This window comes from Cajanus cajan, chromosome 6, assembly GCF_000230855.2.
Source record: "Cajanus cajan strain Asha chromosome 6, NIPB_CcT2T_4, whole genome shotgun sequence".
NCBI classification, from domain to species: Eukaryota; Viridiplantae; Streptophyta; class Magnoliopsida; order Fabales; family Fabaceae; genus Cajanus; species Cajanus cajan.
The window spans coordinates 64,683,972-64,698,910 of NC_138522.1; the positions used below are offsets into that span (position 1 = coordinate 64,683,972).

General features: G+C 32.2%; 2 protein-coding genes across 7 annotated transcripts; both read left to right on the forward strand.

Moving 5' to 3' along the window:
* The first annotated feature begins 1,626 nt into the window (after positions 1-1,626).
* Positions 1,627-9,726, forward strand: SCY2 (SecY protein transport family protein). 3 transcript variants are annotated; one of them, XM_020383192.3, is made up of 14 exons: positions 1,627-1,784; positions 1,855-2,322; positions 3,003-3,091; positions 3,519-3,598; positions 3,731-3,820; positions 4,230-4,321; positions 5,663-5,746; positions 6,600-6,741; positions 7,497-7,613; positions 7,846-7,975; positions 8,657-8,780; positions 8,891-8,997; positions 9,121-9,293; positions 9,374-9,726. In XM_020383192.3, the coding sequence occupies exons 1-13, from the start codon at positions 1,712-1,714 to the stop codon at positions 9,208-9,210; spliced, it is 1,686 nt and encodes a 561-aa protein (XP_020238781.2). In that variant the 5' UTR covers positions 1,627-1,711; the 3' UTR covers positions 9,211-9,293; positions 9,374-9,726. The 3 variants fall into 3 exon arrangements, with proteins under 3 accessions (XP_020238781.2, XP_020238779.2, XP_020238780.2); XM_020383190.3 differs by having other exon boundaries at positions 1,634-1,784; positions 1,852-2,322; XM_020383191.3 differs by having other exon boundaries at positions 1,634-1,784; positions 1,852-2,322; positions 9,382-9,726.
* A 629-nt stretch (positions 9,727-10,355) lies between these two features.
* On the forward strand, positions 10,356-13,990 carry LOC109817849 (non-structural protein). 4 transcript variants are annotated; one of them, XM_020383195.3, is made up of 8 exons: positions 10,356-10,672; positions 10,816-10,873; positions 10,969-11,271; positions 11,370-11,418; positions 11,951-12,045; positions 12,819-12,898; positions 13,387-13,465; positions 13,774-13,990. In XM_020383195.3, exons 1-7 carry the CDS (start codon positions 10,539-10,541, stop codon positions 13,442-13,444), a joined length of 777 nt encoding a protein of 258 aa, XP_020238784.1. In that variant the 5' UTR covers positions 10,356-10,538; the 3' UTR covers positions 13,445-13,465; positions 13,774-13,990. The 4 variants fall into 4 exon arrangements, with proteins under 4 accessions (XP_020238784.1, XP_020238783.1, XP_082915457.1 ...); XM_020383194.3 differs by having other exon boundaries at positions 10,359-10,672; positions 13,779-13,990; XM_083059332.1 differs by having other exon boundaries at positions 10,553-10,672; positions 10,826-10,873; positions 13,779-13,990.
* Positions 13,991-14,939: the final 949 nt, after the last annotated feature.

A 14,939-nucleotide genomic window follows, 5' to 3' on the forward strand; every position in this document is an offset into this window, starting at 1 on the left:
TATTATTTTAAAAATAATATAATAATATTGTATCTGAATTTTAGAATGTTACACAAGACATTTAATGAATGATAAAAATTTAAAATAATAAAATTCAAATTACATACTTTAACCGATTTTTTTTTTTTTTTTTTTTTTATAAATTTCAATCGACTGTCTTTTTCTAAATCAATCCATCTTATTGTATATTTGTACAATGACAATAACAAGGTTAAAATCTACAATTTTATACATATTATGCACTGTTCCACTAGATTGAGGTTCAATCCATTTAACTATATTAATGACACGCTCATGGTTTTTTTTTATCCTTTTTTAAGAGTAAAAAAGATTACAATAATAATATTAAAAATCAAATCTAAATTCTCATACATCAATTTTAATTTTCAACCTCTATACTAACTTTAGTATTTTCATGACTTTTGAATTTGAAATTAAGATTTTTTCCATCTTTAAATTTTGATTTTCAATATTAAATTCAAAATTTTCAAAATCTATGATTTTGTCATTTACTAGTTAAGCATACTTGAACAAAATAATTTATAATAAAAACAATTCTTTATTTATATATTTTTTTATAGTATACCTAACGTATTTTCTCGAGCATTAATGCTACATTAAAATTTCAAAGCTCTAATTTTAATTAAAAAAGTAAAGCAAATATTTAAGATACTAAATGTCACTTATTAAAAAGAAGACTGATTCGTAACATCTTAATTATTTAAATATTAAATAATCAAAACCATTTTTATTATTGAGCATAAAAATTTCAATCTTTCATGCCCATTAAGGGATTTTTTTTTCAATCTTTCACACACACATATATAAATATAAAATTTATACAAACATAAAAAATTCTTCCAAAATTCAATGATATAATAATAGTTATCCTAATTTTATTAATGTTTCTAAATTTGCAACAAAACTTCACCAAGAAATATAAAGGAAAATTATCAATAATGCAAAATATAATTAGTAATTATTTGAATTTCTTAAATATTTATGGTCGTGTATAATTTCTTAACAAACTTACACATAGTAGTGTAATTTTTTCAAGTATTATTCTCATATCAAAATTAGAATTTCACTTTAATTATATAAATAATAAATAAATTTATTAAATATTAAATATATAATATTTATACTAATACATAAAGAGAATATTATCTTCAATAACTATTTTTAGTTTCTATTTTTACATAGATCATTTTATTTTTTGGTTTATTTTTTAAATAATTTCTCATTCTTTTCATTTATTTATTTATTTTTTCTTTTAATATAATACAAGCAGAGTATTTTTTTCCTGTTAGTTAAAATAAAATGATTAAAGACCTATTTAAATATTTAATTTTTTTTTAATTGAAAATAAAAATATTTTTAATTAAAAAATTATAAAAAATTTCGTTGCTAAGATCGACTGGTTTGTTTGTTTGTTTGTTTTTTTTTTTTCCCCTATTGGTAAGAGATAAATTGGTTAAAAAACAGACATTGTATGATTTGAACTCCTACAGAAGCAATCACCCCAAGCCACGTGTGGAGTAGCAGACACATGGTGACATGGTCCAATGAAAATGCCCTAGAAACCATGTATCTATAGTTCGCGAAACAGAGGATCCAGGCCACGGATGAGGATTTAATTGTTAATTTTTGTTAAAGCACAAACCACAAACCCCGTCTTCTCCTCCCTCGTTTCCCACACTCCCACTCAACCATGGAAGCAACGCGATTCTCCACTAATCACTTCCATCCACACTGCTTCCAAACGAGACCCAACGCATTCAGAGGTACGTTTCCCGCACGTTATCGCTTTTATTCAAATGATAAACCATTGTAGCCTCTTATTTCACGTAGCAGGAAGAAGATACGCAAAATGCACCGACGGAAATGGAGCTAGGGTTTCGCTTTTCGCAATCCCCGCATTCAACGCACCCAAGCCGAACCGGACTCTCTCGGTTAACTTCTCCGACCGCCTCCGAAGCGACTATGTACGCGTCGAGGCTCCGAAGAACGAGGATGTTCTTCCGGCGAGTCGCGGCGGCGGAGGGGAAGCGGTGGCCGCGTCCTCGCCCGGCGCTGACGGCTCTGTAACACTGGAATTGAAACCTAGAATGTTCAGAAACAGGTTTCTGAACTTTGTGCGTTTGGGGTCGGTGATTAACGGTGCCGCTGAGTCGTTTTTCAAGAGCGAGATTCGGAGGAGGCTGTTCGTGACGGGTGTGCTGATTGTGATTAGTCGCGTTGGTTATTTTATTCCTCTTCCTGGGTTTGACAGAAGGTTGATACCGCAAGACTACTTGAGCTTTGTTTCAGGGTCTTCTGTTGGTAAGTTCGGTTGCACCATTTGTTGCTGACATTTAGTTACCGTGCGTTGATATAACTTCGTAGCTCTTGCAACATATGGCCGCGGTTTATTATTCTCATTGGCAAATGGTAACTGAGTGATACTCATTTTGAAACCCCTGCTAGCCTAAAAGGACCATAGTTGAATGCAGGAAGAGAAAAAGTTTTTGATTACCTTTTGGTCCCTAGTTTCATTAATTTTACCCTTTTGTTATAGTTAAAAATGTTCCATTTTATTCACTGTACATGTCATTTTTGTTTTCTTTTAGTTCTTGTCACCTAATTCTATAGGAACTAAAGGATAAAATTTATGAAATTATAGAGATTAAAAAAGCAAAAACACTATGTAGAGGTACTAAAATGGAATATTTTTTATTACAGGGACTCAAAGGTAAAATTGATGAAATTTTAGGGACCAAAATGGTAATTAAATAAAAAAATAATTAGGAAGTTTGGGTGAATTTTCTAATGGGGTTAAATGACAAATTTGCATTGAGCTGATTACATATTTGATCTCAAACTGGGTGTTGGCTCAAGGTGGCTTGTGAGAAGGAAAGTTTGGATTTGGACCATTGTGTTAGTGTTTTTGCTAGAGCAATTTTTTGCTTGGATATTTCTCTGAGTTTATAGATGTGAACAGTCATTCATGTAGCTTCTGGCAGATGAACTTGGTGACTTCACCGCTGAGCTCAAGCTATCTCTTTTCCAGCTGGGAATCAGTCCTCAGATAATAGCGTCCATTATTATGCAGGTATATTGAGCTTGTTGGACAGATATTTGATGCAAAAGTTTACTTTCTGTTACTTTGAAGGCCAAAGGATGTCAAATAGGAAGCCAATGGTGTTCTTTGATCTTTTTGCTTGCGTGTTAATAATCTATCATCCCCATAAAAGTATTTGATACATAGGAAGCCAGCGGTGTTCCTCTTTAAAAACAAAGTAGGTCTTTGGAAAAGTTGCTCTCTGTACATTAGATTATGTAAGAAAATAAATTTTTTGTAAATTGTATCTTTGAAAGGAAATAGTTTTTTCTTATTCATTTTACTGTGAAGTTCTTGGCTGTAAAGACTAAAGAGCACTGAGGATCTGGACCAGATACCCATTTGTGTTGTGTATGTTTGATTTCATGTTTTGGCCTTCTATATATGAACTGCATTTATACAAGATATTCATGTGCAGGTACTCTGTCATGTTGTCCCTTCACTAGTAAAGCTACGGAAAGAAGGTCTGGATGGGTACGAGAAGATTAAGAGTTATATGTGGGTCTATTTATCCATCTTGAGCAGTGAGCTAATTTCTAGCTACGCATTGTTTTTCTTTATCTCTTTTATCTGATTTGTGATTTAAGGAATTTCAACCAATAAGCTGCTCATTTGTTATGCACATTTCAGATGGTGGATGTCATTTGGCTTTGCAATTGTGGAAGCTTTAATAGTTTCTTGCTACTCACTTCCATATTCAATTTATGCTGCCAGTTATAGGTAATCTGTATAGAAGACTATTTTTCTGGCAAAATTTCTATAATCTAACAAATAATTGAAATACCAATGTAATCATAAGCAAGGTTAAATAGGTGATTTTCCATATATTGTATTTTCAATATATGTCTTTGAAAATAAATAATCTTAATGATTGGTGGGCATAGCAGTGCCGTTGGCTTTCATTACATTATGGAATCACACTTTTTTTTTTTTTTTTTTTCAATATCATTGCACATTATGAAATTATTATCCTAAATTTTGTTTTTATTTATGCTGTATAATATGGTTCTCTATCCCTTTGTTTGATTATCATAATTTTACGGAATCTTAAATTCAGTGGAAGGTCTCTTGCGCAAATTCTTTGTTTAGATATTTTTGTTTTTGCTAAAATGTTTGCTACTTTATGCAGGGTCAAGCATGTAATGATGACAACTGTTTTGTTGGTTTGTGGTGCAATGACTATTACATGGATATGTGATACAATATCAGAATCTGGATTTGGTATTTTTCTTATCACAGAACTGTTACTCTATCATCTTTGATTGGAGTTGTGGAAGTTAAATTTTAAATTATAACCAAAGCATATGGTGGGAAATTTTAAGGAGGAATTTTTTAAGAAGAGAGAAAACAGGCTAAATTAAGGCGGGTTAGGGATGATTGCAATTAAGCTGACTTTCCAACACACCTTAGGCTTAGGGCTATGGGCTCGAAGTGTGGCAATGTGGGTGACCTCACAATAGATTTAGGATAGATTTTGATATTATCATAGAATTTAGACTTAAGGCTCAAATCAATCCCACAAAACCAACTTATAAGGTGGCGATTGTTCAAGCTTTATAAGCTCTATTCAAATCATATCTCTTGGCTATGCGGGACTAAAAACCTCCCTTAGGGCTGCTATTAAGGAAATCTGCTAAGAGGCCAAAATTAAGATGGGCTAGGGGTGACTGCAATTATGGCGACTTTCCAACAAATATCAACCGTGTATTTGTAATAATTTTTGGACTAGTATAATCTTGAACTATAAATGACATTTAGTGAGTTTTTACTCATTTGATTTTGTGGTTTTTCCTATGTTACATTGCAATTTCCAAGAAGGGTTATATCTTTTCAAGTTTTGTGATTTTTCAAATTTCATTTGCATGTGTCAAAAAATTATTCACATCTGTGAGCTTTATATCTTTACCGGGTGCAAGAATATTTGTAACTTTAACTGTAATTAACAGATACTTATTTGCTATATGCAACATGAGCATTTTCCATTCTTCTGATTGAATTTGTCATGCTACATAGTACCCTTGGAAGTGTGTAATGTAAATTATGTAGAAGAAAGATTCATTCACTTGGCATGCAATCTGTATTTTTTAAAAGCCTAGTATTTTGTTTATACAATTGAATAAAGAGGAGAAAATTGTCCTTCCAAGTTAATGGCATAGACCCACCTTGTTCACCCATTCCCATTTTTTACTTTTACGTTTTTATTTAATTATATTTTCAAATTACAGATTTAAAGTCAGATTTTATTCAAAATTTGAACTTTAAAGAGTAAATTGTCCCGATATAAATATTTAAATAAGATTTATTTAGTACATACCTAGATCATGTTATTAGTTTGGTAAAACTGAAAATTGTAGAAGTGTTGGAAGAACACTAGAATCATAATTAATCTGACAATGCTAATTTTGGCTGATCTGGTTGATTTCATTGTTATCACTTTGCCACACTGCAAATGGTTGGAAAATGTTGATTCATTCCGTTTGCTTGAGTCAGTTAAGTGATTTGAAAGACGCATCAGACCTTGGATGTCTGCTTTAATCATTCAATTGATGATGCCTTCTTCAGGTCAAGGTTCATCTCTTATCATATGCGTAGGAATACTTACGGGATATATGGAGACACTATACAAAATGCTTACTCAGCTTTCAGGTACATGTCTGGATGCTAATAAGGCTTTTGAAATTTTACCTCATCTCTCATCTCTATGTCCCTCATTCTCAAGCTTAAAGTTTAATATACAAAAGTAGCATGTCTGATATCTCAAAAATTGGGTTTTAGACAATACTAAAATTTTGACTAACAGCATGTTTGATAGCAATTGTTTAAGGGGGATTAGGAGCTGTGTGGTTTAAGAAAATGTTTTTATTTTCTCTTTGTTTTCAAAAGTTTGTACATGAATCAGTGGGAATAAGTTGTTTTCAAAGTTTTCTTAAATAATTTTTTTAAAACAGAAAATGAAATGAAAACAAGGTGATGTTTTTTGTAATTAAAAGTGAAAACAGAACACATTTTTTTCAAAGTTCAGTCTATTATTTTTCCTGAGCTTTCTTAGGAAGCAGACAAAAAATAAGCAATTATTCTCTAAAATAAAATTAGCTGAGCCAAGCACACAGTTTTCTTTTGAGATGCATATTCAATTATTCATTTGATTTTGTTTCGATGATGACAAAATCTATCTCAAGCTTATGTATATATGCCCAAAAATAAAAGAAAAGAAGGACCACAAAGATGAGGAACAAATAATTTTGGTGGAGCTTTTGCATTGCCAACTGTTTTGACCACCGTATCTATGTGAACTAGATAGCAGTTGAAATATGGAAAAGCTGCAATTAGTTTTGCGTAGAGTATGTATACTTAGGATAATATTACAATAGTGCTTATAAGTTTTTTTTACAAGAGTGTTATACTAATTTAATAAGGTCAAAATATCTAAGGCACTATTATTATATTTATTCATGTAATCATTTGCAACTTTATTGATTTGTATTTCATTATATTACAGTGAGTGCTGTGAGTTGGTGGCCATATGTGCTTGCAGTATTGGGTATCTTCACCACCGTCACTATGTGGGCAGTTGTAGTAACTGAAGGTTGTAGGAAAGTAAAGCTTCAATACTATGGTTTTAAACTTGCTTCTGCTGCAAGGTAATCACATTGCCTTTGTTCAGACGATTGAACCTTGCTCTCCTTGAAAATGTAGATGTTACTAGAGTTTTGATATTCTCTTGCTCTCATGTAAAACATTATTCTTAACATTTTCTATTGTGGTTGTTCACGAGGAAAGTTGTTTGTTCCTCTGGTTGAGAAAACTGAAAACAGTACATTTGATTGTCCTTTGCTCAATCTCTGGCTTGGATGTTAACTTATGTTGGACTTAGCTTATATATTTAATAGACTTTATTGCCCTTATTTATCATGGCAGATCCAGATAGTTTCTATATCTTTCTGATAGAATTAAGCAGGTGTTTGGTACATGGGACGTTTTAGTTTCATAGGAATATGAAGTTAGAATGTTTTTTCCCCATATTTGGTTTATTGTTTAAAAAATAACATTTCCTGGAAATATTGTTTTCCTGGATGTTTGTTACCTAGGTTTCCCACAAAATGGTTCTCACGGGGGAGGTAAAATTACTTTCCCAAATTGGGGGAAAGTTTTAATGCAGTAGAATTATCTCATTACCTTTATTTGTTCACTTAATGCAGTAAAAATCTTTGATTCCCAATAAACATATTAACTACTAAAAATATTTATGACTAACCAAACAAATTTTAGTTATTTTTAGGAATTATGATTCCTGAACATGAAATTTTTTTTATCTTCTATCAAACGCACCCTAATTGATATTTTGAGTATACTGATGTTGACAATTGATACTTTCATCTCTTATAATTTGAAACAGGGAGCAATCACCTGTTACTGAAGTGGAGCCCTATATTCCTTTCAATATTAATCCAGCGGGGATGCAACCTGTTCTTACCACCTCTTACCTCTTGGCATTTCCAAGCATTCTTGCAAGGTCAGTATTCACTGTTTTGCATTTCAACTGGTATTCTTGGTTCAACCTTGGTGATTGAAGTTTTTGCTAGTAAATTTGTCTATAAATTTCTGATGCATATAATCTTGGTGCCTTAGCTTGCCTGCTTTTCTCTCTCTATTTGTTAGGAAACATGTTTGTCTGATGCTTGCCACATCTTGTATAAAAAAGTGATGTTTCTTTTTTATTTACTATAACTTGGTTTCATTGGCAGTCTGCTGAGGTCACCTTTTTGGGAGCATGTCAAGGAAATGTTGAACCCTGAAACTTCTGTTGGTGCTGAGCCATGGGTTTACTATTCCATATATGCCTTTTTTGTCTTCCTGTTCAATATATTTGATATTGTAAGTGTCTCTTTGCTGTTATTATATTAATTTACATTCTATTTTATATTAAGCTGTTAGTTTTACTTTACAAGAATATGTGAAGGGATAGTAGATGGATTAAATATAACGGTGCAGGTGTGCAGCAATAGGCAACCATTATATTTTAAATACTTTGTCTGAAGACAGATTCTGGTCTGAAATTAAAACATCTCAGAAAAGTTAATTGTTTAACAACCATTGATTACTAAAATGAGTTTTGGCCAAGTTTCTGTGCTAAGTCTCAAAATGTCATGATGTAATCCATAATTTCAAATTTTATTTGCCAAAACATACTTAGGTCCAAATTATGCAAAAATTCCAACCAAAATTTGCATTATATAACTATAAATGTAAACCTAAACTAAACTATTGTATGGAGCCAAGTGGTTGTCTCCATGGTAATGTTGTAGACTGTTTAGGTTTCAACTGAGAATAGGGAATGGAACAAGGAAAAAGATATCAAATCTGTTCCTTACATATCTATGCATTGATCTGATTCCGAGCTGCTTATTCTGACTATTAATTTTCAACAAAGTTGAAAATGCGTTTATTGTAAATCTGTTGAATTGATGCATCACTAAAATTTTTCCTTACTATGTAAAAGTATCGGAATGATTTGTATATATTTTGTAATTGGTCTTTCATGTGGATTGAGAACAGGCTAACATGCCAAAGGAAATTGCTGATTATTTAAATAAGATGGGGGCAAGAATACCAAACATAAAGCCTGGGAAAGCTACCATTGAGTACCTATCTAAGGTTCAGGCATCCACACGATTTTGGGGTACGTTATTGGTGAATGTGTAATTTTAGCTTATTTTTATTTTTTTTTATCAAATCTAATATTTTTCCTGTTAATTGATATTAATACACTGCCTTGTGAAAATTTTGCAGGGGGCCTATTGTTAAGTGTTTTGGCAACTACATCAAGTGTTCTTGACCACTATTTACGGCGTATAAATGCTGGATTTGCTATTGGTTTTACATCTGTTCTAATTATTGTAAGTGCCAGAAGAATTCCTGTAATTGTACTTTGCATTCAATTGGTAATACCAAATAATCAATCAGGCTAGAAATTCGTGCTTGCTGAACTTGCCTGGCTTGAATTGTTTTTGGCGGTCCAGGTCGGTTCCATTATTGAACTTAGAAGATCGTATCAAGCATATAATGTAATGCCAAGCTTAAGCAATGCTTTGAGACGATATGGGGTATAACTTCTGGAAAAGCTATGCTGTCACTCCCCTGTGCCATTTAATTTGAGCCTCTAGGATGTAGCTTTGGTCAGCATTTGCATTTGGTAAGTAGTATAAATATTTCTGTGCACAGATATTTCAATTCTGATATTGTTAATTGATAAGAACTGCCTATTGTTGAAAGATTTCCAGGAAGCTTGGTTTTTCGGGGACATTACAGACTTACAGTCTAGTTTGCGCGTATATCGAGGTTAGCTAGTGTTGCTAGTAAGGAGGTGCTAAATGCGGCCTGTGGATACACGATAGTAGCTGATTCATAAGCCTCGTCTTCTCTCCCGAAGAAATTTGTTTTATGGATTTAGGAACTATTTAGTTAGGTTATAGTTGTAGCTCCAGCTGAAATTTGTACAGGAAATTATCGTGTTGTAGACGTCATATGTAATATAAAAATGAGGTGTTCGGATATAGGAGTTGTGATAAAGAAACATTGAGCTTGGAAATGGTGGAGGATGGTGTTGCTGCCATTTTATGTGAAAATGCGGATTTGGACCCCTTTACGTGACAATTATGCCCAGTGAAACTTTAGTTCTTTAATTAAAACTAGAGAATTTAAAATTATATAAAAAGGGACATGAGATTTTGATAGTAGCGATTTTCACGGGAGAGAAATCAAGTTAAAATTTCATTAGAGAAAATTCATTCATATGAGAATGTTATTATGGACGACAATTAAACATTGGAAGGCGCTTGCATGCTTGAGAATTACATGAGTAAGGGACTTCAAGTTTACGAGTCAATAGATTAAAGTTTGTAATATACACCGAAAAAAATAGATTATAGCTTGTAATAAAAACGTTAACTTACTTTTTGGAAGGTTACATGGGCCGACTTATTTAATTTGCATATTTAATATTCTTCAAATCAAATAACTATGTTTTTATTTTATTTTTATTTTCTGGACGAATACCAAATCCAAAGTTTGTACTACACTCGTTATATAACTCGTACTAGGCCATTACCTCATTCAAACTCTCTTTCCACGTTTGGTGTATACTCAACAATGTCTTAGTCATCTAGCATTATATTTTCAAGAATATTCATACAAGTGGTTATTGCATTTTAACCCAAACAGAATTATATTATGCTAAGAAGAAAATCAACTATCATTCAATTTTTTCTATATCCACTTGTTTTCTCACTTTTTTTTAACCTATGTTTATTATTTAACTTCGTGGCTTCGTGCCCAGAAAGTGGGCTTGTTTTTTATATTGGGCCAATATGAGGTGGTAGCCGAGCCCACTGATTGGCGGGTCTTGTGTTTTTGAATCGTAGCTTTCAGAACGGAAACAATGACGAACTCACAGGCGGAGATGGATTACGCAGAAATCTACACTGCATCAGATGCCTTGGACGGTTCCACCATCTTTCACACAATCTACGACGTCGTAGGGTTCGTGCTTTACATGCACCAGCAAATCCCCTCGTATGTCCTTTCCTTCACTTCAAAACGCCCAAATAAATTTCCTTTATTATTTATTAACAAATAATCCCAATCATGGTTCCAAACACGTTAATTCGATCGCTTCAATTTCAATTTTTAGTGTTCACTTCATTTAATTTATGCAGCACGGTGCAGGATATGAGCGTCGAATTTGACGAAATGCATTCGGAGTACAAGCAGCTGGTATGTTATAATTCTGCGTGGAATTTTGAATTTCAAATTTCAAATTTCAAATTTCAAATTTCAACTCATTATTGTGTCTTTGTTGTTAACCTCAGGAGACGGCTTTGGGAACTGAAGTGAAGCCATCGTTTCGGAGAAACCACGTTAGCAAAATGAGGGATATCAAGGTGGGAATCAAAAGAATGGATAAGTTGATGAATTCGCTTTCGAACATGCAAACTGCCTTTAAAATTATGATCAGCGAGGTTCCCGCCATAGACGGTGTCGTTTTGGCTCTTGGAGCTAGCCCGCTTCGACCGCAGCATATTTATGTCTTGAATTTTTCCCATGGGATTGATGTTTCGAAGGTTGCCGATGATTTTGCTAGGAGTAAAGCGGCTGAGGGTCTTTCGAGAAAGGTTCCTTATTGATATTTTTATGTTCCGGATTAAGATGCTATGTGCTCTTTGTGAGAGGAAGGAGTGTTGGAGGTTATGTTTTGTGTTTTCTTTAACAGGCCATTCGGACATTGATATCAAAGGGTGCTGGCTCTGTCACCTATCCGGGTACTTATTCACTTTTCTACTTCATAAACATTAAGGTCTTGTTTTTCCATAATTATCTGGTGGAAAACAAAATCAGAATGTAAAATGAATTGGGATCAACTTAATCACTTTCAGCTTTTGTAAAAGTTAAATGAGAGAGCTTCTACAGGTTGATTTTAACTTGTGGGAGATGCTCAGTTCATCTTTTCTTTTTCTTTTTTCTCAAATGCTTATGAAAAAGTTTATCCAAATAGGTCTAATATGGGGATTAAATACTCAAATTGGTCCTCTAGAGATACATGAGCCTTAAAGTTGGTCCTCCATGTTTTGGTCTTTTATGGTGTGAAAGCATCTATTAAGGACCAAGTTTATGTTCATTTAAATTAAACATTGGGGTATCAGATTGATGTCCAAAGTCTTTGTTGGACCAACTTAATGTACTTTGCATTTTTGAAGGACCAATTTTGAATTTTCTTTATATTATCTCCTAATTTTTTTGCTTTGCTTTGTCCTATAATAATGCCACTGTTATACTTTACCTGCTTTTGTGTAGGTCCTATCAGATTGTTTGTGTTAATTAAGGCCCCTTCTTCTTTCAATCAGCCTATGCATTTTCTGCCTAAACGTGATTTTAGGTATAGCAGAAAGGTAAAATAGAGTATGAAGACATATTGAATTTATGATTGTGTTTTTTAGTGTTGTAAGTATGAGATCGTTTCTGTTTTCATATTGAACTGTGTGCTGTATTTGTTAGTGGAGCATTTGTGATGCTCACGATTTCTTTATTTGGTAAAGAAGATGGCAATTGCTGTGTATATGGCACTCATTTTGTTTCATCAGTCACAGATAGACACAGTGATTATTATTTTTTGCAAAAACATTAATAAGGGGATCGAACCTTGTGAAACTTGTGTCAATTTTCTGCTCAAACTATTTTTAAGACTACTGACATTTCTCCATAAAGATCATATCATATTGATATTTCTTCATAAAAATCATCATCATTTATCAGAATTGATTCAATTTCAACTGAAGACCAGACTTTCTCCCTTCTAATATCTTAAGCTATTTATATGACTGTTGTTGTCGTTATACATATTGATTTCCTATGAAACTCAAACAATTATTTTCCTGGCACTATGATAGGCTTAAGATGATTTAGACAGTAATAAGCAACTTCACTGTAGATGGATATATTGCTTTTCTTTGAAAGCTTCCAAACTCCTTGTACGACTTGTATTTAATATAATTCATAAATTCTATTTGTCAATGACTTTAGTTTTGCTCATTTTTGTTATAAATATTGTTTACTAATTACTACTAGCAGCCTATTATGATCTCATCATATAATTCTATAAGTGAATTTTTTGGGAGGTATCGTTTCATGAGTTCCTGGAAGCTGAACTGCATTTCCACTATAGGTTGTGCCTCTCGGGCTACAGTTTAAGTGCCGAAACCAGGATCAGGAAGTGGCCGCCACTACTTCAGAAGATTTGATCTGGTATCTTTCACAAGTTATGAATATGCATCTTATAACAATAATTTTTTTTTTTATAGATGAATTGCCTTGATGTTACCTACCAAATTCAAATTGCCTATTCCTTTACCAGTCTTGACTTAGGTTTGTTGGTTGGAAGTGAAATTCCAGTAAACATGTTCCTTTTCCTTCAGATATACTTCATTTTACATATTATAGTTGTAGTCAATTCTTTCATTCTCTTTTTTCTATCTTTTTTTTTTTCAAAAATTCGTAGTACAGTGGGGATTTTTATGTCTAAGCTAATCATTACAGTTTTCCAGGGGTCATAAATTTTCCTTGCTGTTTGACATTTGTGACCTCCCTAAAATAGCATTCTATGCTATATCTACTAATCATATAGTTTTCCTCTAATGATGCAGTCTCTAATCTAGTCTTTTTCCCTCCAATGTATGACCCTCATATCATTCGTTGTTACTTTTGAATGATTTACATCCCTGGCTTCCTTACAGGTTTCAATGTCGACATGTGATAAAAGGCCTTGCAATGAACACAACACCAGACGAATGAAATCCTCCACTTCAAATTAAGGTAGGGAAAACATGTAAATATGACTCATGCTTGAAGCTAATGTTTCCTTCTATTTTCTTTACGATTTGAGATTGTTAAGCACGGATGTCATTATTAGACAACATTTTGGACCAAGACTATATTATACTACAAATATTGGCCTGGTAAGAAATGTTACGCATTTGAGGATTACTGCTATATTAAAAAAGAAAACACCATTAGGAAAAACGAAAATCGCGACAGAGAACACATACAGTTTAACTCAACGAATATGGAGGTTGCGATGAAATTCTACAGTAATTTACTAAGATTTAGTGTTTATTGTTTAGCACAGGTAGCCAAGGGTGCTTTTCATCGGTGACATGTAATGGGTTGGAGTCTGGAGAGCACAGTCTGCACCACCCTCAAGGAATTTAATTTTCAAAATGTACAAGGATTAGTTAAATGTTAAATTTCAGTTGATAAGAAATATGTTAAAAAATATCTTAGAGTTAAAGTATATTACTATCGTTTCCTCAGGTGGAATATGTTCTTAATTAATTTCAATTGTCGGTAATCAATGTGAAGATGTAATAAATGTAACAAAAGTATTATTAATGGTATTTATAAAATATACTAACAAAAATACAAAATATTTTGCTCAAAAAAATAATTTCTACCAACGATTATTTTCTAGGATTTTGACATGTATACACAAACGCATAACTTTCTATCTAAATAATTGCCACAGAATTTTATACATATATACATAACATCATTTAGCCACTAGTAATACCCCACCTGCAATCCTTCGACATTCTTCATCTTTTTCTTTTTTTTTTTGACATAAATTCTAGAGATAATAAATTGATGGTGGTTAATTTTGTGATGGATTATAATGGATTGAATAAAAATAATTTATTAATTCATTTGATTTCATTAAAAAATTACTTAAAAATCTTATCATTTAATTTATTCAAAGAAAAAATTCACTCAATCTATTTACATTTTTACATAATTTTTTAAAATTTACAAAACATTTTTTAATATCACAATAATCTTTTATATTTCAATCCAATGAACATTTCATATTATAATATAATGAATTTTGAAAAATAATGAATGTATTGTTAATCATTCATAAAATTAAATTAATAAATTTGATTTGATACATTATTTATTTTTATTGTAATAAATAGATTACATAAATTTACTTGTAAACAAATTGGATAGATAATGAATAAAATATATTCTTTTTTCAACTTAATAAATTCCTTTGACATTCTTCCTAAGTCGATTTTCCTTTCAACCAACTTTGAGACGTTTGCAAATAACTTATTTCAATTCCAAGTTTGTCCTCTCAAAATTCCTTCTCAATATCTTTCTTTTGTATATATATGCCTTCAAATATTTCTTAAGATCTAAAGTTAATTTGATTCTTGTTTAGGTCTTTGAAATTCATTTACGCAGCAACATCAGATAACGCCATTTTAAATATTATGCTAAGAATTTCGAT

Coding starts and splice junctions, on each gene's coding strand:
- SCY2 (XM_020383190.3), top strand. CDS start 1,712: ATGGAAGCAACGCGATTCTCCACTAATCACTTCCATCCACACTGCTTC. Junction 1,785..1,851: donor GAGACCCAACGCATTCAGAG/GTACGTTTCCCG, acceptor TATTTCACGTAG/CAGGAAGAAGATACGCAAAA. Junction 2,323..3,002: donor TGTTTCAGGGTCTTCTGTTG/GTAAGTTCGGTT, acceptor AGCTTCTGGCAG/ATGAACTTGGTGACTTCACC.
- LOC109817849 (XM_020383195.3), top strand. CDS start 10,539: ATGACGAACTCACAGGCGGAGATGGATTACGCAGAAATCTACACTGCA. Junction 10,874..10,968: donor ATTCGGAGTACAAGCAGCTG/GTATGTTATAAT, acceptor TGTTAACCTCAG/GAGACGGCTTTGGGAACTGA. Junction 12,899..13,386: donor ACTTCAGAAGATTTGATCTG/GTATCTTTCACA, acceptor GCTTCCTTACAG/GTTTCAATGTCGACATGTGA.